This window comes from Tribolium castaneum, chromosome 10 (assembly GCF_031307605.1).
Source record: "Tribolium castaneum strain GA2 chromosome 10, icTriCast1.1, whole genome shotgun sequence".
In the NCBI taxonomy this organism is placed as follows: domain Eukaryota; kingdom Metazoa; phylum Arthropoda; class Insecta; order Coleoptera; family Tenebrionidae; genus Tribolium; species Tribolium castaneum.
In genome coordinates this window covers 2,094,223-2,120,633 of record NC_087403.1, presented here as the reverse complement: position 1 = coordinate 2,120,633, position 26,411 = coordinate 2,094,223, and the positions used below count along the sequence as shown (strand labels likewise).

The 26,411-nt window shown below is 37.0% G+C and overlaps 2 protein-coding genes across 5 annotated transcripts; both read left to right on the top strand.

Moving 5' to 3' along the window:
• The first annotated feature begins 14,930 nt into the window (after positions 1-14,930).
• On the top strand, positions 14,931-18,742 carry LOC100142225 (uncharacterized). Its single transcript, XM_015980254.2, has 7 exons — positions 14,931-14,949; positions 15,687-15,768; positions 15,814-16,094; positions 16,143-16,487; positions 16,532-16,798; positions 16,848-16,997; positions 17,187-18,742. The coding sequence occupies exons 2-7, from the start codon at positions 15,693-15,695 to the stop codon at positions 17,592-17,594; spliced, it is 1,527 nt and encodes a 508-aa protein (XP_015835740.1). The 5' UTR covers positions 14,931-14,949; positions 15,687-15,692; the 3' UTR covers positions 17,595-18,742.
• A 655-nt stretch (positions 18,743-19,397) lies between these two features.
• LOC103314820 (homeobox protein onecut) lies at positions 19,398-26,081 on the top strand. 4 transcript variants are annotated; one of them, XM_008201801.3, is made up of 5 exons: positions 19,398-21,485; positions 22,724-22,796; positions 23,416-23,439; positions 23,590-23,705; positions 23,759-23,896. In XM_008201801.3, exons 1-4 carry the CDS (start codon positions 20,150-20,152, stop codon positions 23,702-23,704), a joined length of 1,548 nt encoding a protein of 515 aa, XP_008200023.1. In that variant the 5' UTR covers positions 19,398-20,149; the 3' UTR covers position 23,705; positions 23,759-23,896. The 4 variants fall into 4 exon arrangements, with proteins under 4 accessions (XP_008200023.1, XP_008200024.1, XP_008200019.1 ...); XM_008201802.3 differs by having other exon boundaries at positions 19,399-21,485; positions 23,593-23,705; XM_008201797.3 differs by lacking the exon at positions 22,724-22,796 and having other exon boundaries at positions 19,404-21,485; positions 23,759-26,081.
• The last annotated feature ends 330 nt before the right edge of the window (positions 26,082-26,411 follow it).

Here is a 26,411-nt window from a genome sequence, read left to right as displayed (position 1 = left end):
TTATGAATTTTTTTAGTGAAAAACTTTGATCGCCTCTGTAGCCGGAACCGTTGCCCGGAGCGGCTCCGGGTTTAATCGAAAAAATAGAGAAAAATAAGCGCTATCAGATGGTTTTTTGTTCGTTGCTCTAAGTCTTACAGTTTCCGAGAAAAACGCAAAAAAAGGTTTCCATTTTCGCTTTTTTTCAATTTTCAACCGCCAATAACGGCCAAACTATTAGAGTTATCGAAAAACGGAAAAATCGAGGACAACCGGAATAAAAAGCTCTACAAAATAGCATAGGACTCAAGGCGATATCTCGCAAAAAATTTTTCAATTTTCAAACGCCGATTGCGGCCAAACTAAAAGAGCTAAAAGAAAACGCTTTTTTAGATCGGAAAGAGCACATCAAAATCTATAAGATAGAATCGGTTTTATTTGATTTTGAGACACTTTAAAAATTGACCAATTTCTAATGGGGGGGTGTTAAATTTTTTTTAATTTTTTTTATTTTTTTATTTACGGCTAAACTATTCTAAAAAGTGGAACTATTTTGATTCAAACCTATGCAAAATGATCCGGGGAATCGATTGGCATCAAGAAAATTGCCAAATTCCCAATAGTTTTTTAGTTATGAATTTTTGAGTATATGATCTAATTTTTGCTTTTATTTGCATTTTCTCGAAAACTATAAGTCGGACAACAATAATTTTTTTTGAAAAAGATAGATAATTTAAAGAGCTTTCTAACGATAGAACACTTTATGGGGTTATCTCTAATAGTTCCGGAGCTATAGCTCGAGAAATGTTCCGGGTACCCAAAATCGACAAAAATTGCGACGAAAATTGAAAAAATCAAACATCAAAAAATCGAACATATGGACTTTTTGTGGACTTTTAACAACTTTTGTGGGTTGTTAAGACATGTAGAAGTCGATAAAAATTTACTGGAGTGAGTTTAAAAAAAAAAAAAATTTTTCACCTCTTTGAAGGTATTATTCAGGAAATTTTAGCAAAATAATTGAAAATTTTAAATCTCGTGAAAAGTTGGTATAATACAGAAAATGAGCCGCTGAATTCAATGGAACAAATCGCATTGCTCTACGACTTTTAGTTTTCGAATTATGAATTTTTTTTGTTGAATAAAACTGTTCACCATAAATAGCTACGCAAAATTTAGGAAAAAAAATTTAAAATTTTTAATTCGTGTGAAAAATTGATATAATATGTAAAATGAGCCGTAGAATTCAATGGAACAAACCGCAGTGCTCTACGACTTTTAGTTTTTTTTTTATGAATTTTTTTAGTGAAAAACTTTGATCGCCTCTGTAGCCGGAACCGTTGCCCGGAGCGGCTCCGGGTTTAATCGAAAAAATAGAGAAAAATAAGCGCTATCAGATGGTTTTTTGTTCGTTGCTCTAAGTCTTACAGTTTCCGAGAAAAACGCAAAAAAAGGTTTCCATTTTCGCTTTTTTTCAATTTTCAACCGCCAATAACGGCCAAACTATTAGAGTTATCGAAAAACGGAAAAATCGAGGACAACCGGAATAAAAAGCTCTACAAAATAGCATAGGACTCAAGGCGATATCTCGCAAAAAATTTTTCAATTTTCAAACGCCGATTGCGGCCAAACTAAAAGAGCTAAAAGAAAACGCTTTTTTAGATCGGAAAGAGCACATCAAAATCTATAAGATAGAATCGGTTTTATTTGATTTTGAGACACTTTAAAAATTGACCAATTTCTAATGGGGGGGTGTTAAATTTTTTTTAATTTTTTTTATTTTTTTATTTACGGCTAAACTATTCTAAAAAGTGGAACTATTTTGATTCAAACCTATGCAAAATGATCCGGGGAATCGATTGGCATCAAGAAAATTGCCAAATTCCCAATAGTTTTTTAGTTATGAATTTTTGAGTATATGATCTAATTTTTGCTTTTATTTGCATTTTCTCGAAAACTATAAGTCGGACAACAATAATTTTTTTTGAAAAAGATAGATAATTTAAAGAGCTTTCTAACGATAGAACACTTTATGGGGTTATCTCTAATAGTTCCGGAGCTATAGCTCGAGAAATGTTCCGGGTACCCAAAATCGACAAAAATTGCGACGAAAATTGAAAAAATCAAACATCAAAAAATCGAACATATGGACTTTTTGTGGACTTTTAACAACTTTTGTGGGTTGTTAAGACATGTAGAAGTCGATAAAAATTTACTGGAGTGAGTTTAAAAAAAAAAAAAATTTTTCACCTCTTTGAAGGTAAGTGTATTACTCAGGAAATTTTAGCAAAATAATTGAAAATTTTAAATCTCGTGAAAAGTTGGTATAATACAGAAAATGAGCCGCTGAATTCAATGGAACAAATCGCATTGCTCTACGACTTTTAGTTTTCGAATTATGAATTTTTTTTGTTGAATAAAACTGTTCACCATAAATAGCTACGCAAAATTTAGGAAAAAAAATTTAAAATTTTTAATTCGTGTGAAAAATTGATATAATATGTAAAATGAGCCGTAGAATTCAATGGAACAAACCGCAGTGCTCTACGACTTTTAGTTTTTTTTTTATGAATTTTTTTAGTGAAAAACTTTGATCGCCTCTGTAGCCGGAACCGTTGCCCGGAGCGGCTCCGGGTTTAATCGAAAAAATAGAGAAAAATAAGCGCTATCAGATGGTTTTTTGTTCGTTGCTCTAAGTCTTACAGTTTCCGAGAAAAACGCAAAAAAAGGTTTCCATTTTCGCTTTTTTTCAATTTTCAACCGCCAATAACGGCCAAACTATTAGAGTTATCGAAAAACGGAAAAATCGAGGACAACCGGAATAAAAAGCTCTACAAAATAGCATAGGACTCAAGGCGATATCTCGCAAAAAATTTTTCAATTTTCAAACGCCGATTGCGGCCAAACTAAAAGAGCTAAAAGAAAACGCTTTTTTAGATCGGAAAGAGCACATCAAAATCTATAAGATAGAATCGGTTTTATTTGATTTTGAGACACTTTAAAAATTGACCAATTTCTAATGGGGGGGTGTTAAATTTTTTTTAATTTTTTTTATTTTTTTATTTACGGCTAAACTATTCTAAAAAGTGGAACTATTTTGATTCAAACCTATGCAAAATGATCCGGGGAATCGATTGGCATCAAGAAAATTGCCAAATTCCCAATAGTTTTTTAGTTATGAATTTTTGAGTATATGATCTAATTTTTGCTTTTATTTGCATTTTCTCGAAAACTATAAGTCGGACAACAATAATTTTTTTTGAAAAAGATAGATAATTTAAAGAGCTTTCCAACGATAGTACACTTCATGGGGTTATCTCTAATAGTTCCGGAGCTATAGCTCGAGAAATGTTCCGGGTACCCAAAATCGACAAAAATTGCGACGAAAATTAAAAAAATCAAACATCAAAAAATCGAACATATGGACTTTTTGTGGACTTTTAACAACTTTTGTGGGTTGTTAAGACATGTAGAAGTCCATAAAAAATTACTGGAGTGAGTTTAAAAAAAAAAATTTTTTTTCACCTCTTTGAAGGTAAGTGTATTACTCAGGAAATTTTAGCAAAATAATTGAAAATTTTAAATCTCGTGAAAAGTTGATATAATACAGAAAATGAGCCGCTGAATTCAATGGAACAAACCGCATTGCTCTACGACTTTTAGTTTTCGAATTATGAATTTTTTTTGTTGAATAAAACTGTTCACCATAAATAGCTACGCAAAATTTAGGAAAAAAAATTTAAAATTTTTAATTCGTGTGAAAAATTGATATAATATGTAAAATGAGCCGTAGAATTCAATGGAACAAACCGCAGTGCTCTACGACTTTTAGTTTTTTTTTTATGAATTTTTTTAGTGAAAAACTTTGATCGCCTCTGTAGCCGGAACCGTTGCCCGGAGCGGCTCCGGGTTTAATCGAAAAAATAGAGAAAAATAAGCGCTATCAGATGGTTTTTTGTTCGTTGCTCTAAGTCTTACAGTTTCCGAGAAAAACGCAAAAAAAGGTTTCCATTTTCGCTTTTTTTCAATTTTCAACCGCCAATAACGGCCAAACTATTAGAGTTATCGAAAAACGGAAAAATCGAGGACAACTGGAATAAAAAGCTCTACAAAATAGCATAGGACTCAAGGCGATATCTCGCAAAAAATTTTTCAATTTTCAAACGCCGATTGCGGCCAAACTAAAAGAGCTAAAAGAAAACGCTTTTTTAGATCGGAAAGAGCACATCAAAATCTATAAGATAGAATCGGTTTTATTTGATTTTGAGACACTTTAAAAATTGACCAATTTCTAATGGGGGGGTGTTAATTTTTTTTTAATTTTTTTTATTTTTTTATTTACGGCTAAACTATTCTAAAAAGTGGAACTATTTTGATTCAAACCTATGCAAAATGATCCGGGGAATCGATTGGCATCAAGAAAATTGCCAAATTCCCAATAGTTTTTTAGTTATGAATTTTTGAGTATATGATCTAATTTTTGCTTTTATTTGCATTTTCTCGAAAACTATAAGTCGGACAACAATAATTTTTTTTTGAAAAAGATAGATAATTTAAAGAGCTTTCCAACGATAGTACACTTCATGGGGTTATCTCTAATAGTTCCGGAGCTATAGCTCGAGAAATGTTCCGGGTACCCAAAATCGACAAAAATTGCGACGAAAATTGAAAAAATCAAACATCAAAAAATCGAACATATGGACTTTTTGTGGACTTTTAACAACTTTTGTGGGTTGTTAAGACATGTAGAAGTCCATAAAAAATTACTGGAGTGAGTTTAAAAAAAAAAAAAAATTTTCACCTCTTTGAAGGTAAGTGTATTACTCAGGAAATTTTAGCAAAATAATTGAAAATTTTAAATCTCGTGAAAAGTTGGTATAATACAGAAAATGAGCCGCTGAATTCAATGGAACAAACCGCATTGCTCTACGACTTTTAGTTTTCGAATTATGAATTTTTTTTGTTGAATAAAACTGTTCACCATAAATAGCTACGCAAAATTTAGGAAAAAAAATTTAAAATTTTTAATTTGTGTGAAAAATTGATATAATATGTAAAATGAGCCGTAGAATTCAATGGAACAAACCGCAGTGCTCTACGACTTTTAGTTTTTTTTTATGAATTTTTTTAGTGAAAAACTTTGATCGCCTCTGTAGCCGGAACCGTTGCCCGGAGCGGCTCCGGGTTTAATTGAAAAAATAGAGAAAAATAAGCGCTATCAGATGGTTTTTTGTTCGTTGCTCTAAGTCTTACAGTTTCCGAGAAAAACGCAAAAAAAGGTTTCCATTTTCGCTTTTTTTCAATTTTCAACCGCCAATAACGGCCAAACTATTAGAGTTATCGAAAAACGGAAAAATCGAGGACAACTGGAATAAAAAGCTCTACAAAATAGCATAGGACTCAAGGCGATATCTCGCAAAAAATTTTTCAATTTTCAAACGCCGATTGCGGCCAAACTAAAAGAGCTAAAAGAAAACGCTTTTTTAGATCGGAAAGAGCACATCAAAATCTATAAGATAGAATCGGTTTTATTTGATTTTGAGACACTTTAAAAATTGACCAATTTCTAATGGGGGGGTGTTAATTTTTTTTAATTTTTTTTTATTTTTTTATTTACGGCTAAACTATTCTAAAAAGTGGAACTATTTTAATTCAAACCTATGCAAAATGATCCGGGGAATCGATTGGCATCAAGAAAATTGCCAAATTCCCAATAGTTTTTTAGTTATGAATTTTTGAGTATATGATCTAATTTTTGCTTTTATTTGCATTTTCTCGAAAACTATAAGTCGGACAACAATATTTTTTTTTAAAAAAGATAGATAATTTAAAGAGCTTTCCAACGATAGTACACTTTATGGGGTTATCTCTAATAGTTCCGGAGCTATAGCTCGAGAAATGTTCCGGGTACCCAAAATCGACAAAAATTGCAACGAAAATTGAAAAAATCAAACATCAAAAAATCGAACATATGGACTTTTTGTGGACTTTTAACAACTTTTGTGGGTTGTTAAGACATGTAGAAGTCCATAAAAATTTACTGGAGTGAGTTTAAAAAAAAAATTTTTTTTCACCTCTTTGAAGGTAAGTGTATTACTCAGGAAATTTTAGCAAAATAATTGAAAATTTTAAATCTCGTGAAAAGTTGGTATAATACAGAAAATGAGCCGCTGAATTCAATGGAACAAACCGCAGTGCTCTACGACTTTTAGTTTTTTTTTATAAATTTTTTTAGTGAAAAACTTTGATCGCCTCTGTAGCCGGAACCGTTGCCTGGAGCGGCTCCGGGTTTAATCGAAAAAATAGAAAAAATTAAGCGCTATCAGATGGTTTTTTGTTCGTTGCTCTAAGTCTTACAGTTTCCGAGAAAAAATCAACATTACAAACTAAATAATTGCAATAATTCACATAAAACGCAAATACTCTCAGTTCAAAAGTCGGCGAATTAGCAATTTAATTCTCTAATTTTTCATTAGATTTCATCATTTATTTTAGTTGGTCTAATTGTAATTATTAATTTTTCTCATCTGACAGTTTTTGTTTTTTGTGTAATAAATTTAAATAAAAAAGATTGTTTTCGTCAAAAAAATTAAATTATTTCAGAAACTAAGCAGAATCCACCATTTTAATCGCATCTTAGGCGAAATCCCGTTCTGTGACAAAGACCAACCCTTAAACCGGGTCATTTGTTCCCGAAATGAGTAATTGGCCAATAAAAATACAAAAATCACCTCCTATTTCTTTATCTGGTGCACAAAAAATTTCAAGACGATTGAAGCGTTTGTCATTGGATATGGGAGGGATATTGCACTCCCAACTGCAAAACAGACCAATCACAAGGCGATTAGAACTGAGCAAAAAACTGTTTGCTTGATTATTTTGTAAATGTCGGCTAAACCATCTGGAATTTCGCTGTTTTCGAAGAAGATTTCAAGTTTTCTATTACACTTGGGTTCAAAAATCGTCAATAATTATGGGTCGAATTGTTTTTGATAAAAATTGATTCTCGCAATTATTACGTTTCTCAGCAAAAACTCAATTATTTCGTAAGAACTTCTGGATTAAGAATCACTTCTACGTTCTCTTATTTTACGTAAGATTTGAACAACTAATCGAGTGCTAATTCTGGATTAGACAAACTGAGCAATAGTGTTTTAGCTGATGGAGATAATTATTGCAGTGTGAATTTTCTTTCAGCGTTGATAGCGATAGTAATGTGGATAAAGATATTTGCCGAGGTTGGAAGTACGTGAGGTTAATCGTTGTCGTGGTTTTTGGAGGTGTTTCTGGTAGTCTTGGTACTTAATATATTTGGAAGTGTTTACATGTTTATGGGTAGGGATGTATGTTGTAGCCGGCAGTAATTAACAAGAAAACAAAGTAAAATATCGTATAGACGTTGGACATTTTATGTAAATGGCTGAGCTATATTGGCTAAAAGCATTCTTGTGTAAAATAACCGGTCATGCCGTAATGCCGTCATGCTCGTACATTACCTGTCCCTCCTAAATGCGCTGATAAGACAATGAAATTCGGATAACAATTTCTTTATTGATTGCCTTTCATCGAATATTGTTTCATTTACAAACGACGGCCTAGGTGTTAACCTTAATGACATATCCTCCATAAATCGTCCATATCAAAGTAACCCTCGGAGTTAGGTGCGCCTAACTTTATGACATGATAAGTTTTCATTTCTCAACGCACCTCTGGCGCAGACCACCTTCGGGCCGATAGGCCGGAACCACTAACACCTTCGACACTAATCGAAGCCATGCTAATGCTATAAACAATTAACATAAATCACTTGAGCGAAACAAGCCCGAAAGCCTTTGCTTCTATCACTTATTTGCTCTGCCAAACACACATTTCACAAGGGGCGAAAGTGTGAAAAGGTCCGATACCGAGTGCCAAGTGACGGGTGGCGGCTTTTTCACAACAGTCCCGGCCAGACTCTATTAAAGGTGTGAATGTATCTCCAGATGAATGAACGAGAACAATTGGGACTCGAGTGTCGTTTACGCTTATCACGCTATTCACCACCAGTCTTGTTCAGTCTACACCTGCACATATTTTATGCAAGCCCTTCGTGCGCTAATTTCGTAACATAACACAAAAATCCACCGACAAATCGCATTTCCTCCAATCACATTCTCCCACACACAATATGAATAACACCAAATCCGCCTCACATTTTCGGAAAAATTAATGACAAAGTTAACGAAAACTTTCAATGCAACTTGTTAGCGTGTTTCTTTGTGTGGTTTCTTTAATTTTTCTCCACTTAGTTAGGGAGGTATTAATTAGCCGAAACCATAAATTTGAGTTAATTCTTAATTAAAAATGTATTTTGATCTGAGAAAACCTTAGATGTGTCTCATAAAATACCTGAACGTGTAGGTACTAGCGAAAAGTGCTTTTCGCAAACAAAACTGCTGAAATTTTGTGAATGAAAACATAATTTCCATCATGTGTTATAAATTAAAAGTAAATAAATAATGATAACTTGATAGCTATCAATTAGGCACATTCAAAATTTGTAGTTTATTTGATCCACAAACACCGGACAAAGGCAAACGAGTTGTATATTTTTTATATACAGACGGGAATAAATTTAAAAAATATGTAGAAATTACAAGTTGTAAATTTTGCACCAATAGAAAATATTTATTTAGTTAGCCGCATAGTTATTTTAATATTACGGATGCCTGAATAAATAGGAACTAATAGACAGCTAATAAAATGTATAACTTTCAGTCTGTGATATTTAATTTTAAGACAAGCCAGGTACTTTTTGGTGAGGTCACTTGTTTATGCTCAGCCGCTGATGGCAGATAAGAGTGGCATATTTCGATGCAAAGTTTTCTCAAAGTCCATTTTCCCAAAGTGTGTTTATTAGCTTTCAATACGAATTTCTTAACTTTTGGCCGGTCCGTTCCTGCGAGCTTATTTTGCATAGGTGAAACGAACTAATAACAATTTATCAGTGTTTTTTTTTAAATTTAAAAATTAAGTCATCTAAGGATTTAAAGCTAAAGTTCGAAGATATGTTTCACCTTTACGTTCATCTCTTTTTCTCTCAAAACAAAAGGTATTTTGCCTTTATTAGGATATGCTCTTACGTTTACAATTTGCGCCTTTACGTACTTTTACATTTTTGCTGCATTATTTTCTTATTTCTCTCAGTTTTCTGCTCTGCTTTACGTTTATTCGTCTATATGTTCTCTCAATCTCTTATTTTTGTTTACGTGTTGTTTCACTTACCTTTTCTACACTTTTTTTCATAGAAAAATTGTTGCCGTGATCCGGGTGCGAACACCCGACCTCCACCGCCGAAAGTGGCGCTTATACCACTAGGCCACCAAGGCCCCTGGTACTGACCGTCTTTTGCAGATATTTTAACACAAACTTTTTAAATAAATCAACATTACAAACTATATAATTCCAAGAATTCGCCTTAAACACTAATATATTTAGTTCAAAAGTCGGCGAATTAGCTCCAGAAAACATTTTCTTTCTTTTTTTTTCCAATTTAATTCTCTAATTTTTCATCAGATTCCATCAAAAGATACCGGGCGTATAAGTCAACTAAAGTTTGAAGTTATATTTTACCTTTACGTTCGTCTCTTTTTCTCTCAAAACAAAAAGTACGTTTACAATTTGGTGCCTTTACGTACTTTTACATTTTTGCCGCATTATTTTCTTATTTCTCTCAGTTTTATGCTCTGCTTTACGTTTATACGTCTATATGTTCTCTCAATCTCTTATTTTTGTTTATGTGTTGTTTCACTTACCTTTTCTACAATTTTTTTCATAGAAAAATTGTTGCCGTGATCCGGGTGCGAACACCCGACCTCCACCGCCGAAAGTGGCGCTTATACCACAAGGCCACCAGGCCCCAGGTACTGACCGTCTTTTGGAGATATTTTAACACAAACTTTTTAAATAAATCAACATTACAAACTAAATAATTGCAATAATTTACATAAAACGTAAATACTTTCAGTGTAAAAGTCGGTGAATTAAGTCGGGAAAGCATTTTTTTCCACTTTTTTTCAATTTAATTCTCTAATTTTTCATCAGATTCCATCAAAACATACCGGGCGTGTAAGTCAACTAAAGTTTGAAGTTATATTTCACCTTTACGTTCATCTCTTTTTCCCTCAAAACAAAAAGTACGTTTACAATTTGGCGCCTTTACGTACTTTTACATTTTTGCTTCATTATTTTCTTATTTCTCCCAGTTTTATGCTCTGCTTTACGTTTATACGTCTATATGTTCTCTCAATCTCTTATTTTGCTTATGTGTTGTTTCACTTACCTTTTCTACACTTTTTTTCATAGAAAAATTGTTGCCGTGATCCGGGTGCGAACACCCGACCTCCACCGCCGAAAGTGGCGCTTATACCACTAGGCCACCAGGCCCCGGGTACTGACCGTGTTTTGCAGATATTTTAACACAAACTTTTTAAATAAATCAACATTACAAACTAATTAATTGCAATAATTTACATAAAACGTAAATACTTTCAGTTCAAAAGTCGACGAATTAGCTCGAGAAAAATTTTTTTCACTTTTTTCAATTTAATTCTCTAATTTTTCATCAGATTCCATCAAAACATACCGGGCGTATAAATCAACTAAAGTTTGAAGTTATATTTTACCTTTACGTTCATCTCTTTTTCTCTAAAAACAAAAAGTACGTTTACAATTTGGCGTCTTTACGTACTTTTACATTTTTGCTGCATTATTTTCTTATTTCTCTCAATTTTATGCTCTGCTTTACGTTTATACGTCTATATGTTCTCTCAATCTCATATTTTTGTTTATGTGTTGTTTTACTTACCTTTTCTACACTTTTTTTCATAGAAAAATTGTTGCCGCGATCCGGGTTCGAACACCCGACCTCCACCGCCGAAAGTGGCGCTTATACCACTGGGCCACGAGGCCCCAGGTACTGATCGTCTTTTGCAGATATTTTAACACAAACTTTTTAAATAAATCAACATTACAAACTAAATAATTGCAACAATTTACATAATACGTAAATACTTTCAGTGTAAAAGTCGGCGAATTAAGTCGGGAAAACATTTTTTTCTACTTTTTTGCAATTTAATTCTCTAATTTTTCGTCAGATTCCATCAAAAGATACCGGGCGTATAAGTCAACCAAAGTTTAAAGTTATATTTCACCTTTACGTTTATCTCTTTTTCTCTCAAAACAAAAAGTACGTTTACAATTTGGCGCCTTTACGTACTTTTACATTTTTGCTGCATTATTTTCTTATTTCTCTCAGTTTTATGCTCTGCTTTACGTTTATACGTCTATATGTTCTCTCAATCTCTTATTTTTGCTTACGTGTTGTTTAACTTACCTTTTCTTTACTTTTTTTCATAGAAAAATTGTTGTCGTGATCCGGGTGCGAACACCCGACCTCCACCGCCGAAAGTGGCGCTTATACCACTGGGCCACGAGGCCCCAGGTACTGACCGTCTTTTGCAGATATTTTAACACAAACTTTTTAAATAAATCAACATTAGAAACTATATAATTGCAATAATTTACCTAAAACGCAAACACTTTCAGTTCAAAAGTCGGCGAATTAGCTCGAGAAAACATTTTTTCCCACTTTTTTCAATTTAATTCTCTAATTTTTCATCAGATTCCATCAAAACATACCGGGCGTATAAGTCAACTAAAGTTTGAAGTTTATATTTCACCTATACGTTCATGTCTTTTTCTCTCAAAATAAAAAGTACGTTTACAATCTTGCGCCTTTACGTACTTTTACATTTTTGATACATTATTTTCTTATTTCTCTCAGTTTTATACTCTGCTTTACGTTTATACGTCTATATATTCTCTCAATCCCTTATTTTTGTTTACGTGTTGTTTCACTTACCTTTTCTAAACTTTTTTTCATAGAAAAATTGTTGCCGTGATCCGGGTGCGAACCCCCGACCTCCACCGCCGAAAGTGGCGCTTATACCACTAGGCCACCAGGCCCCAGGTACTGACCGTCTTTTGCAGATATTTTAACACAAACTTTTTAAATAAATCAACATTACAAACTAAATAATTGCAACAATTTACATAATACGTAAATACTTTCAGTGTAAAAGTCGGCGAATTAAGTCGGGAAAACATTTTTTTCCACTTTTTTGCAATTTAATTCTCTAATTTTTCGTCAGATTCCATCAAAAGATACCGGGCGTATAAGTTAACTAAAGTTTGAAGTTATATTTTACCTTTACGTTCATCTCTTTTTCTCTCAAAACAAAAAGTACGTTTACAATTTGGTGCCTTTACGTACTTTTACATTTTTGCTGCATTATTTTCTTATTTCTCTCAGTTTTATGCTCTGCTTTACGTTTATACGTCTATATGTTCACTCAATCTTTTGTTTTTATTTATGTGTTGTTTCACTTACCTTTTCTACACTTTTTTTCATAGAAAAATTGTTGCCGCGATCCGGGTGCGAACACCCGACCTCCACCGCCGAAAGTGGCGCTTATACCACTGGGCCACGAGGCCCCAGGTACTGATCGTCTTTTGCAGATATTTTAACACAAATTTTTTAAATAAATCAACATTACAAACTATATAATTGCAATAATTTACCTAAAACGCAAATACATTCAGTTCAAAAGTCGGCGAATTAGCTCGAGAAAACATTTTCTTCCACTTTTTTTTCAATTTAATTCTCTAATTTTTCACCAGATTTCATTAAAAGATACCGGGCGTATTAGTTAATGCTACAATTTTAAAATAGTTTTTATTTTTTTTTGGACATAATTTCTCCAGACCACCAAATTTGTGTATTTTCTAGTCAAAAATAATGGACGTGCGCAAATCCTACTGGATTCGCAGTGACTATGATTTTTATTAACAATGTTTTTCAATATTTAATCTTAAGACAAGCCAGGTACTTTTTCGTGGGGTCACTTGTTTATGCTCGACCGCTGATGGCAGATAAGAGTGGCATATTTCGATGCAAAGTTTTCTCAAAGTGTGTTTATTAGCTTCCAGTACGAATTTACTGAACTTTTGGCCGGTCCGTCCCTGCGAGCTTATTTTGCATAGGTGAAACGAACTAATAACAATTTATCAGTGTTGTTGGTATTTTTATGGTTCAAGTAGCCGAGCACGAGAGCTAGGTATTAAATAAAGAATGCTTAAAAAAGTGATCTAAAGACAAATAAAATCTGAAGGTTAATTTGGTATTTTAGCGCATTTTAAAGAATCAGTGAATATGCCAAAGGCGTTTTTCGAATCATAACTTATGATTATCTCTGCTAAAGATGGTCAGACAACCAGACTGGACGGTCTCAGTTTCCATCTCTTATTTTTTATTTGCAATCATGAAAAGTACATATTTGATTACGTTTACAGTCTGTTCTTTACCGACGCTCTTTTAACAGATCGCTTACTTTATTGGGAAATAACTATCCGATTATTCTCACTCATAAGACTAAGACTTTTATTTTTTCACCCGGAGTGTCTTTACTTCGCTTCTCTCTTATTTTATTATTATTATAAGTAGTGGCGTTCGTCACAAACTACTTTTAATTGCATTATCGGAATCGTTTCACTTGATAGAAGATGAGACAAGCTGCTGGCTGCATCAAGCCTTTGATTAAAATTAATGTTTCACTTATAAACACACTAATGATATGTATATCAATTAGTTCCACTCAATAAAGCAATTTTATTGCATTACAACTTGACTCTTGTTGTATTCAAATTAAAACTTCGTAAAGGAACAAACGCGTTGCGTGAATGTTATAAATAAACACTTTCTACGTTTATTTGCACTGTTATTACATTCCTTCATTCAGAATTATCTCAATTATGCCACAAATACCGAATAAATTATCGGCCTCGATTTTGTTATTTTGTTTCAAGAATCACAATCGATTTGCAAGATAAAACTCATAACGGAAATTGGCTTTGGGATACGTCAAATCTAACATATGGCCAAGCTATCGGAAAATTTTGAAATTTTAGAGAACACACATTTTGTTACAAAGTGTCAAGCTAGGTGTTACGTTTCACTTGCCAGGGCCTAGTTCAATTAAAAGAAGAATATAAAATCGAACATCAAATGTTGTTACTTAACGTGGAACAGTTATAATATTTTATGTTTAGAACGGTATATAAAATGCCAAAAGCCGCTTTATCCGTGTGATAGTTATAACCGAATATATATTTATAATATTTTCGAGCAATGAATCAGTCGTTTTAAACGGCAGATTTCCTTAACTGCCTACCTGTTCCAAGTCTACCTAATAAATTTCAAAATAAGTTAATTAAGTTAATATATAATACGGATGATGATTGACATAATGATCAGTATTAATATTATGCGTAAAATTTTTGTTGCCTATATCTTGAAATATTATCCCACAATGAATTAATATATTGATATTTTCGTGGATATCGATATTTACATAATGCTGATATAATCGCATTAAAATTATAAATTTGAAATGTAAATATGACTTGTTATCGACTTTCCGATTCGACGACTGAAATTATTATACAAAATAGTTACTGTAAATAAATCTTGCAATAAAGTCTAACTGTTTAGTTATAAATAAGAACATTGTTGACGTAATGTAGTGCAATTTATATTACCTCTAAAGAATACGGGGAGGAGACTCGCTCCCACAACTTACAGCATGATTAATGGATTTCTCTAGCGTTATATCGCAAAATTAAAAATCCTAAATACCTGCTCATACATTAAAAATCTGAAAAACAAAATTTCGCTGCGAAAATTTTCTTACGATAACATGCAGATAACTCGCATATTTCTACGCTCAACTGATATATTGATAGACTAAATGATTCGTCATTAATTTTTCATGTGTTAGACTAAGCACTAACAAATGTGCATGTCGCTTGTAGTGCTTTTGTTGGGATTATAAATTGAGAAAAAGTTCTTATCCCAGTTCACTTCCTATAGAGGTCAGTATAGCAATGTGTAAAAACTTTGGTAACTTTTTGGCAGCTCGTAACCGGAAGTTACTCAACGTAACAAAATTTCTATTATTTATTTTAATTAGTTTTATCCCAAATTCAGAGAATTGGAGATCCCTCAAATGATATAAATTTGTTTGTGACTTTGCAGATAAGATAAATGATTTGGCTGCCAGTTAATTAGAATAAAATATGAGGGTTCAAATTTGAATTATAGACCCTCTAGTGAGCAGTGTTGGAGGTTTGGGAGTCTTTAAGGTCCGTGGCTAGATGGCCGCAGCTTCGGCTACAGTTTCCTGCTTTGTCGGTTGTTGTTTCTTGTCGTTTATGTAAACGTAGTAATGACCGAAAAGAAAATGACAGAAGGCTAACAAATCTTTTGAGTTAATAAATTTCAAATTATAAAATAAAATTACAGAAATAAACGATATCAGAAAATATTTGAGTGGGTAAGGTTTGGGCTGAATAAATTTGTTGAAAATATCCGCAACATGTTTAGTTTCTTGGGGGACAGATGCCTTTAAAGATGACCGGTCTGAGATGTTGGTGCAAGAGGATAAATTAATTCGTTTTTGGGAGTAATTTCGTTTGTTGGAGAGAATTTGCTCAAATTTTTGTATTTTTATAAGTCGGGCTTTGGAGGTTAAATTGCTGATAGTCGAACATAAACCAGATCGCCGTTACGATTGTTTGTAGTTATGTTAATCAGTGTGTTCTAATCTAAGATTACGATGGACAACTACTTCGAAAGCACCCTCGAAAATGTGTTACGCTGGGAATTCCTCGACCACGTAGACGTCTCCTCAGGTGAGTTAAACAACTCAAAGCAACACACATGAACCGTCCACTTAGTCCTTGAAGAAGTAGGTGAAGACAACAACCATGGCATCCAGAAAACGGTCTGCTCGCTCCAACGAGAGTACATCTCCCTGTACGGCAGCCACCCCAAAATGGAAGACCGCGTCTTCAGCACTTGCGGGGTGTGCGAGCAAGTGTTCAACCCGCAAGTGGTCGCCAACCACCGGGAGCACTGTCCTGGCAAAAACAAAATCCAGTCCCAACAGCTGAAGAAGAAAGTCAAAAGCAAAAAGAAACTCCAAGGATCATCAGTGCCTCTCCCGCCCCTCTTCAAAGTAACGCACCCCCGGAAGCCACCCAGAAATGCAATCTCTTTCTTCCAGAAGGAAACACTTGGCCCTCCGGTTCTTTCAAAATTTTCCGACATCTCCCCCCCTCAGGTGTCGCGACTCGCTCCCGACGTGCTTCCGCTCCCCGAGCCGATAGTCGCCCCAAAAGCCAACGAGATCGAGCCAAGCGTCCCCTCGCCCCCGACGCCGCCGCCGCCCCCTCTGCCGCCGTCGCCGCTCCACGACGGTCCCCCAGAAGAGCCCGCCAGCGCGCGCCACAAAAAGTCCAAAAAGAGCAGCACCAAAGCCCTCAGGGAGTACGACCCTGATATCCACTGCGGCGTCGTCGACGGCCTTAAGGGGCCCTGCACGAGATCCATCACTTGTTCCAATCATAAAGTACGCTCCGCGCTCGTTGAACGGATTTTTACAGTTTTTTACAGATTCAGTTAAGGAAATCTGTGCCTGGGCGTAGCAAGAACATCCATGTGCTTATTGCGGAGAAGAAAGCAGCCAAAGAGAAGGACTCGAGACGGCGTTCGCCGACCCATCTCCTGCAGATCGAGCCGAAACCGTCAACCGAATTTATGTTCCCGATTATTGAAACAGAACCAATAAATTGTGATGGAAGCGATACCGGCGATGAAGTCGCCAAATTCGTGGGGACGCCCCAGCTGGCGTCCACCATCACCATAGCGGACTTGCCTCAGGTGCGCCCCGCTTGGGTTTCGATTTTCGCTCATTTGTCTGATTTTATAGAATGAGTTGCATGATGAAGTTGAGAGTGACGATCCTTCTAATCAGTCGGAAAGTGGATATTGCTCTATTGAAACTACACTGTCTACTAAAAGTTCACCCGTATTGTATCTTAATCCAATCAGTCCAATAATTGTCGTAACCCCCGTTCAAGTAAGTCCTTATTTAGATTATTGCATTGTAACTCTACACTCAGTTATTTAAACTTATCTGTGGTATGAGTGAGTCAATCGCACTGAAGAATTCCAAAGGTGAGTCAAGTGACTCTCCAGTGCAGTCGTGTTAAAATGACTAACAATTCGCAATGTCGCACGTCCTGTTATTAAGTGAGTTTGTTTATAGTTCATCCAGAAGGAGAACAGCGTGTACGTGGAGGCGCCCCAGCCGGCCAACAGCCCGCCGCCCAACGGCTACTTCCTCGCAATGCCGGAATCCTCGTCGAATATTAAACTGTATAAGTCTCACCCCAAACCGACCATCCTGCCGGCCTACGGGGCCCGCAAGGTCGGCGGGGCGATTCTTAGCTCGAATCAAAGACTGGAGTACCAACGTAACGACATACAAATGGCTATTAGCACGAAGCGAAAACGGGCATCCACGGTAAAACTAAGTGCTAGTGATAGTAAACAAATTAAGTTAGCTGCTGATGTTAACGGTTTTATTTTGCATACCGAGATGAGTGAAGTTGCTGACGCACCACAGCCCAACCATTGTATTCAAGAAAATATCAACTTACTGAATATGAAGTGATTTCCTTGCGTTGTTTTCATACCATTCTTAGTCAGGTATGAGTTATCCTAAAGTGTTCTAAACTTAAGACTGTTTTCTTGTAATACTCTGACATACGCTTGTGGCCATGTTATACTGGACGGTCCAGTAGAAGCAAGAGGCCACCCTATTATTCCTTTTTGTATTGTATGTACGTGTGTTATTAATATACAGGTCAGTCATTACGTAGACTGAAAGTGTGATTAGTTTTAGCTGTTAGGTTTGTATTTATGTGTTCATCGCTCTTTTCCTACATCCAGTCATTATTTTTACTGATTCCTTCAGTTATGGTTGGTGCTCAGCAAATTGATCTCGTGAAAAAGTTGTGATTGAAATCACTGTGGTTTTTGTAGATATGTAAATACTTTTATTTATTCGGTTTACTAATTTATTACGTACATTTTTGTTATTTTTATACGCGATTTGACCGTAGATTCATCCTGAAAAAACCTGTGGGCGGAGCCGACACAATATATACGTAAACTATAACAATTATATATACTTCTTGTCAGTGTGGTGTGAAGCGAATATCGTTTAAATGTAACGTTTTAACAAAACATTGTTGCCATCTGGTCACTTGGTCTTTTCAGATTATGACGTCTACACTGTATTTTATAAAAAAAAACAAAAATAAAGCTAAGCGGTATACTTGTAATAATGTCATTTGTTCTTATGCATTTAGTAAATGTTTTGGTGTGGTAGCATAACGGAACACATGAAAATTACAAGCAACAACTCTAGATTGCGTTAGTGATACGTTTGACTTACTATTGGAATGTTAAGATTATTCTGTCCTTTTGTTTCGATTGTTTTAATTTTTGTTAGTGAATGACGCAACATAACTGACCTGTATATGTCGTTGCGACTTTGTGAAATAGTCTAATATTGATAGCGGTGTACCTAATCATTTTTGTTTGTAGCTTTACATTTCAGCATTTAATATAAAGTATGATAATATGATTGCATTGTTTAACTGTGATTGGTTCACAAGCAATGCTCTATGGCTGTGAATATTGCCAATTTCATCAGGGCTGGCATTCCTACTGCCTCCTTGTAAAATATCATTTATTTTCCAATAGGTGATATTCTATAACATTTATTTTCGTTTTAATAAACTCTAGACTACCGAAGCGTTGTTTTAATTTCCCTGTCCACAAATTATCGCTAACCGATTGCAATGTGTCAATCAATAGAGATTGACACAAGTGCGCTGAACAGCTTCACGAAAAAATCAATAAATAACAAGTCTCCAGGCGTTTCAATACCTGTCACTTCGAAAATGTGTAATACTTTAATTTGGCCTTTGAAAGGGTAATTTAAAAAGTATCGGGTTTTTATTGACGGAGTAAAAATACAGTAAACTGTAATGATTTATAGATGTTTTATTGACGGGAAATCTGTTGTAATGGAACGATAAAAACCATGGGCGGCGATGTATGCTGGAAAGTGGTAAATGGAGACGTCGATTTATTTGATTAAAAATGTTCAAAGATAAGTCCAAAAGGGAAGAAAAGTTTTGAACATTTGCTTCTGAATAAAGGATTAGAGTAGCGTGACGTGTATTGTCGCCACTTTATTAATAATTGACGAATAATAAGAAGATACAATTTGTCGAGTCCAATAATTTTATATTAAATGTATAATTAAAACGCTGAATTGCTCGGTGCGCTTGTTATTTCGTGCAGACAGATCTGAATAAATAATGAGAGGAGAAACTAAAAATTTCGAAGTAAATTTGAAATTGTCCGTCGTAGATGTCGCTATATTTGTTTGTATTTTGGGGTAGTCCGGCCTTTCGCGCTTACGCTATACACACATGGAGGGTGAGTATGGAAATTGTGGGGTGAACCGAGTGGCTAAAGGTCGAAGCTAGGTGTATCACCGGCGCATATTTTGAATGTGTGTATCGCATATTATTTGTATTCTTGCGTGCGGCGTGCTAGCCTGCTAGAGGGGTATGTGGCGTTGGAGCCGGAGTGCGTTTGTCGTTTATGTGTCGGTTCGGTTGCTACTTGCTACCCTCGAAGCGGCGATTTAGGGTGAAGGGAGCGCGACGCGCGGCCGGCGGGCGCAGCACGAGGGTAGGTTCGAGGGTCGCGCGCAGAACCACCTGGCGTCGCGCGCTCCCCCATTCAATTCACTATCGACCGGCTGCGAGTAACAATTTCCCCACCGATACTAATCGAAATCGGAGTCCAATGAGAAAATCGGTACGGGCTCCGGGTAGGCATAGGCAAAGGCAATCGAAGTGAGCATGCGAGGAGGCTAGAGGATCGCGACCATGAGTGGCAGTGCCGTCGGGTTCGCGGCTTCTGTGCCTTTCCAGAGGGTGACGAAGCGGTCGAGCTGGTGAACAAGTAAATAAGTGGCTCAGTTAGGGGATAGTGCGTGGCATCGGTGTGGTGTGGTGTGGTGCGGTGGTGCAGTGATAGGAGCAGAGGCAAGAGAGGCGAGGGCAGCGCCGGGGGCCGCCCGGGGACGACGTCGACGTCGCGGCGCCGAGCCATGGCTTTTTCGATAAGCCGCCAACCCTCGTGATGGACCACATAGGCGACATGATCGAGCAGCAGGCACTGGGTGATCCGGTCGATTCTCCTGATGGCAGCGCGCATGCGGCTGGTGGCGGCGGCATGGAGACGCAGACCGTCCGCATGAGGTTGGTGTCGCGTGCTGTGGTGGAGAGGCGTCTTGTAAAACAGGAAGAGGCCGAAGGCCCCCTGTCCGTCATAGTCCAGCCCCAGGACGACTCGCGAGATTCGGAACTTCTTAGTCCTGGCAAGCTATCACCGACGTCGGTGAGCGTAGCCAACATGATTGATGCTGCTGATTTCCGAATGCAGCCAGAACCCACTTACCAAACACTCACCTCGGTCAATGGAAGACTATCACCACCAGGATACAGCCCTAGTTCCTCTTATGCCACCCTTACTCCGCTCCAACCCCTACCCCCGATCTCGACTATGTCCGACAAGTTTGCATACGGTCACGCCGGCAATGTCACGGGATCTTTCACGGTCATGCAAAACAATAGCCTCGGAATAGGCTTAGGTTTGGGCGTAAACGTGAATGCGGCCTATTCCATGCCCACCATGGGCATGACACCTCCTCATAACTACTCCTCTCCCGGGATGGGTCTACAACAGCAACCGAGCCCGATTAGCCCCCAAAGCGCCTACAGCCAGAACGGATTGCCGTCCCCCCAGAAGAGCATGTCACCGCCAGGCTACGATTCCCCCTATGGTGCCCAACAGAGAGACCTGGTAGCGCGTTCGCTACAAAGTCCACAATTAAGTCCGCCTTCAGCCTCATTAAACTCACCAGATGGTACTCTAGTGGCTGGTTTCGGTGGTTCCACCCTTAACGGCTTAGGCCTCCAACACCATCCACCGACGCTGGTTCAGATCGCCGCCCCACAACAACGGGACTGCTCGCCTTCACCACCCGTTCTCAGTTTGCAACCTCAACAACAAACACAACAACAACAGCAGCAACCGCAGCCTCAGCAACAACAGCAGCAGCAACAACAACCTCAGCAACAGCAACAGCAACAGCCACAACCCGCCGTCGCAATGCAAATCTCCTCAAAGAACGCCTCCTCTGGAGCCCTAAGTGTACCTGCCATCGCCGCCGACGTCGAGGAAATCAACACCAAAGAGCTAGCTCAACGCATTAGCGCAGAACTGAAACGCTACAGCATACCCCAAGCTATTTTCGCCCAAAGAGTACTGTGTAGGTCGCAAGGCACTCTTTCCGATCTATTACGGAACCCGAAACCTTGGTCCAAACTGAAATCTGGCCGAGAAACATTCCGGCGGATGTGGAAATGGCTACAGGAACCGGAATTTCAAAGAATGTCCGCCCTGCGTCTTGCAGGTTTGTATCAGCGACGACACCCACATAACGGGTGCCACCTTACACAATTGTTTCTCCTATCTACCCTATCTATATGCTACATTGCGAACCGACCCTGTATTACGCGCTACACCGACGTGACGTACGTTGAACTTTTACAAGGGGTTCCCTCGTAGCCTTAAAACCCTTTTGTTAGTCGCAGATTGCAGAGGAAGGCCGGTCTTCAAAGAAACCGAACTTGTTTTTGTTCAAACTTTTTTTACAATAAACGGTTGCGCCATTCACTAAACAAGCGCCCAATTCTAATCCCTTAGTTTTCGTACAAACCGAACATTATACCAGTGAAACCTTCTAAAATTCACTCGACGTGTGCCTAAAATAAGAAACCGTCCATTTCCCGTCATTTATTCACTTTTTTACACCATGGCTCACCTCACCAGCATTCACTGGGCTTCACACACATCATATGCACACCCTTCTTATTTGAAATAATTACGTTTCAAAAACACACACAAACACTCTTTCAAATAATTCTCTTCTCGTTAATTAAACCCTTTTATTTACTTACGTTTGAGTCGCAAAAGTCATTTGTTTTGTGTTGTGTTTTAGTAAAAAGCTTTTCAAAATAATTTTAAAATTTGCGTACATCCTACGCTCGGATTAATTTTGCAGAGTTAATAAAGTTTTTGTTCCTTTTCCAAGAACGTCAACAAAATTTCCGTGATGTTCGGAGCGTAAATTAAGTTAAAAGGGGTAAAAAGGAAATAAAATCTTTTTTTATAGAAGGCAGAAGACATCTTTAATCTCATTTCGATAGCAAAAATCGTAATTGTTAATAAAAACACATTGAGAACGTTAATCTTATCGATGTAAAGTTCAGGTTAGTCGAATGTAGTGTAGAAACTCTTCTATAGGTAAAGTATTGATTTTTACTTCAGGCTGATATTTCCCTGTACAGTTCCCCCCTTCCCGTTTTAATGGCATGGGTTAGTACACTTTTAAAGCATACAGTACGAAATGACATAAATTTTTATCGATGAATTCGATTGCGCTTTGGACAGAGATAATCGCGTCGATTGAATCGATTTTGTTTTATTAAAACCCGATCGAGACAGACTATGAACTGAATTCCGTTGATTCGAAAGCGAAATTAAACTTTGTTTATTATTAATTTCGAGAGGAGTTGTGTGCATTGAGAAGAGATTTTGGACTGATATTGTTTTGTTGTCATTGTTGACTTCTCTCTTGTTTCATTGCAGACTGCCAGATGCGCAATGTAAACGTGAGGGCAGTCAACCCCAAACGAAGGAAACCATCCTCCTCTTCGTGCTTGTGAGTTTTACTGTCTGTCTGTCTCGATGTAACGCGAAAAAAATTTGCATGAATTTATGTTAGCCGAATCAGAGAAATGCATGGATTTGATGATCCATCTTGGTGGCATGTTTTGTGTATTGTTATATTCGTCCCATCGTCAAAGTCCTCAGTGACGAAAATGCATGAAGGCGAAATTTTTGACAGCGAGTCCCCTCATCTTTTCTTATACATATTACGAAAGACTTTCCTAGATTAACAATTCCTGCATTTTGAGTTTGGTCCTACTCCTGGGTTTGTGTTCGACCGGTCGAAATTTGTAATTATGACAACGGTGATGTAATTGGACGTAAAACAGTTAATCTTGGAACGTCCCATTGGCCAAGTCAGATAGACAATTAGGAGCGAAAGGAAATCGAATTTTCTATTTCGCGAATTAATGACCAATAGGAAATTCAATATAAACTTGATTAGCCACGCTGCTAATTAACAAAAAAACCTAATCACACAAAATTGAATTTATTAGATGGGGTAGATTGGGTCACAAAATTCGTTCTTGAACAAAATTACCTCCGATGCATCTTTCGTTACAATCCCTCCATGGCAATTATGATTAATACGCGTTATTTTTCTCTTCCAGCTGCGCAGATCCCACAACGAGGCAGTAAGTATCTTGATATTCCCCTTCAATACTCTTTTTCAATTTACGTCATCTGGTCGTGAAATGATGTGAATCACCGATCAGATGAGTAATTTGCGAAAGGAGCGCGGTGCTTTGGCCAGCGCGAGTATTACCTTCGGTATTTCTTTGGAGCAGGTTGCAAACGGAAAGAGGAGAGTTCGAACAATTCGGATCAGCTGCCCACTCCCAAGAAGCCCCGATTGGTTTTCACCGACCTCCAACGGCGTACTCTGCAGGCTATTTTTAAGGTAAACCCCCGAATGAATTCGGGAGGAAGCGTCTCACTGTAGGAACGTTCCAGGAAACGAAGAGGCCCTCGAAGGAGATGCAGGTCACTATAGCCAGGCAACTGGGTCTGGAACCGACAACCGTTGGCAACTTTTTCATGAACGCCCGGAGAAGATCGATGGACAAGTGGAAGGACGAGGATCCCAAGTCATCTTCCACGACCATAATCCACCAGCAGATGTCCCCGGGAATGGAGCAGGACGATCCCGAGCAGGATATAGATTTGGACAATGACATCGACGATCAGGAAGATGTCTTGTGACATGCATTCCGTGACCGCCATTTGTTGATGCTGTGACACTTAACAGTGACGGCGTTCCTAGAGTTTAGATATAGTGTAGACCCACCGACAACTTGTGTATTTGACCGGCGAACAAAAGATTATACTTCAGTCCTACGCTTCACGAAACTTCGAGTGATCTCATTGGCAGGATTTTGTGTTCGGTTACCAATCCACCAAATGTGTTAATTTATTTTTTATGTTGTTTTTTAATTTATTATTTATTTTTGATGTGGTTTTGTGAAAATTGTGATCGATTGCAAGTCACCTGATTTATTGCTCTTGAATCCATACATCTTTACATTCCACTAGCACGCTTTGCGGTCAACAACGGCTGTATTTTACCTCATTTTCTAGTCATTGTGTTGGTTCAAAATTATTTATTGATAAGTATTTATTTGCTTGTAAATAAAAACAGACAAATTGTTAAATTATATGATTATAATATAAGGAGTTTTTTTGTTAGAATAGAATTTCTAAGAATTTCGAACTTGTTTTTTATTTGTAGGTGTCCAGGCTCTGTTTAGAATAGATTTAGTTTCTAAGAAAGCATTCGAGTTTTACTTTTCTACGTGTGATCATTTGGTTTGGTCTGTGATCTGTTAATAAATTCGTCGACTTATTTAATCCAGGTCAAATACAGAGAATTGAACTTTCTTCACAAAAAATGTAAAATATCAAAATGAGGCTATATTTTGGTAAAAAAGTTCTAAAAAGTTTCTATTTTAGCACAAACAAAAAGATAAGTCTGTACTCAGTACTAGTCTAGTTAATAATGTACAAAATTCCATTTCCATTTGGTATTTTTTGTGTAAAGAATAGTTGATTCTGAAAGTCGGGGGTAGGTATAAAATTTGGCAGAGTGCCCAAAAGAGCACCTAGTCTACGTACCAAAAATATTTTTTACGAATTATTTCTTGTAATATATTGTAGTAGTGTAAAGCATTTCTGTTCAGAAGAAGAAAAATGAAAAAACAAAATAACTTTCGAAAGAAGAAAAAGTAATGACACTGCGTACGCAAGAGTGCAAGTTTTGACAATATTTACTAACTTATATGGGGGGAAGGTCTGTTGTTACTTTTTCATCGTAGAAATTTGTATTGAAAGTCTGTGACAGTGAAAATAGAATCATATTTAATAGTACTGGTTGTTAAATCTCCTATGTAAATATTGCGAGACAAAAGTATTTATATATAATTCCCAGCAATGTCGGGATCACTTTTGCTATGGTCTTTCTGTAAATGAATACATAATCTAACTGTACACGGAGCGTTGGCTTTGTTTCTTTTTGTATTTGCATGCAAGATGTAAGGGTGGTGTACACGGGCGATGTTTCTTTTTCTTAAAAAATAAATTTGTTCCCTGTATGCCGCTTGTGACATCGTTATAGGTTCGGTATCATGTACGTATTATCAGTTTTAGAGCGTCGAACGCCTCATCCTGGCGACGAGTTGGGGTCACGAAATGCCTTACTACAACATGTACCGTTGTTTAAGTCTAGTCAGCACTTGTCAGACGTGTTCTTTTCTGTAACCGTTTCATTATTTTCTAGTTCTTTACGTCGTCCTTAGTTAGAGCTTCACCAAAAAGCATAAAATACTCCGCGGAGCGGCGAGTCCTTCAAGCGGTACATTTTTCGTACCGCGGTCAGAACTCGCCTCGCCGTTCTCGAGCGGGTTGTCGGCCGTTCATTTCTCATTTACAAAATGTGCAATTTCAATAAAATTAGATTGTCGCCGCACCCGCTACTGTGTGTACTACATACAATGTTTTGCACGATGTTGCACTTTACTCTAATTTGTCAGGTTCCGGGGGTTGTCAGAATCCACATTTCCAGAATCGAGCGCTACTACGAATCCCATCTGCTGTGTATTGTATAAATAAGTTTATTCACAACCCATCGATCGGTCACCACCACCCAGAATAATTTAGTGCAATAGTAAAACGTGTAAAAATGGCAATATCATATCCCATCAAAGTGTAATCGTGAGCGATCACGACTCTACACACGATTCTGTAGAAAAATAGCGTTGATTAAAGAAATATTTAAAATATACCCCTTTGTTTTATTTGTTTTACGTATACGTCACAAACGCGCCCACTGCCTCACATACGCTCAGGCTTTCAAATATTCCCATATTCATTACAATTTCATTAAAGCCTGTACATTCGTAATAGTCTACAAGTACAGGAGAGAATAATAATCTTCATATCGAGCTCGTTTTTGTAATTTTTTCTATAAGTTAGCGCATAGATTGGAGAGAAACAAAATAATTACTGTTTTTCTTCTGCTCATCTTGAAAAATTTGTGTGGATTAATGCAAGGAAACGCAAAATATTGCGATATTATCGTAGTCCTTTTTTATTTTTTGATTCAGTTGAAATT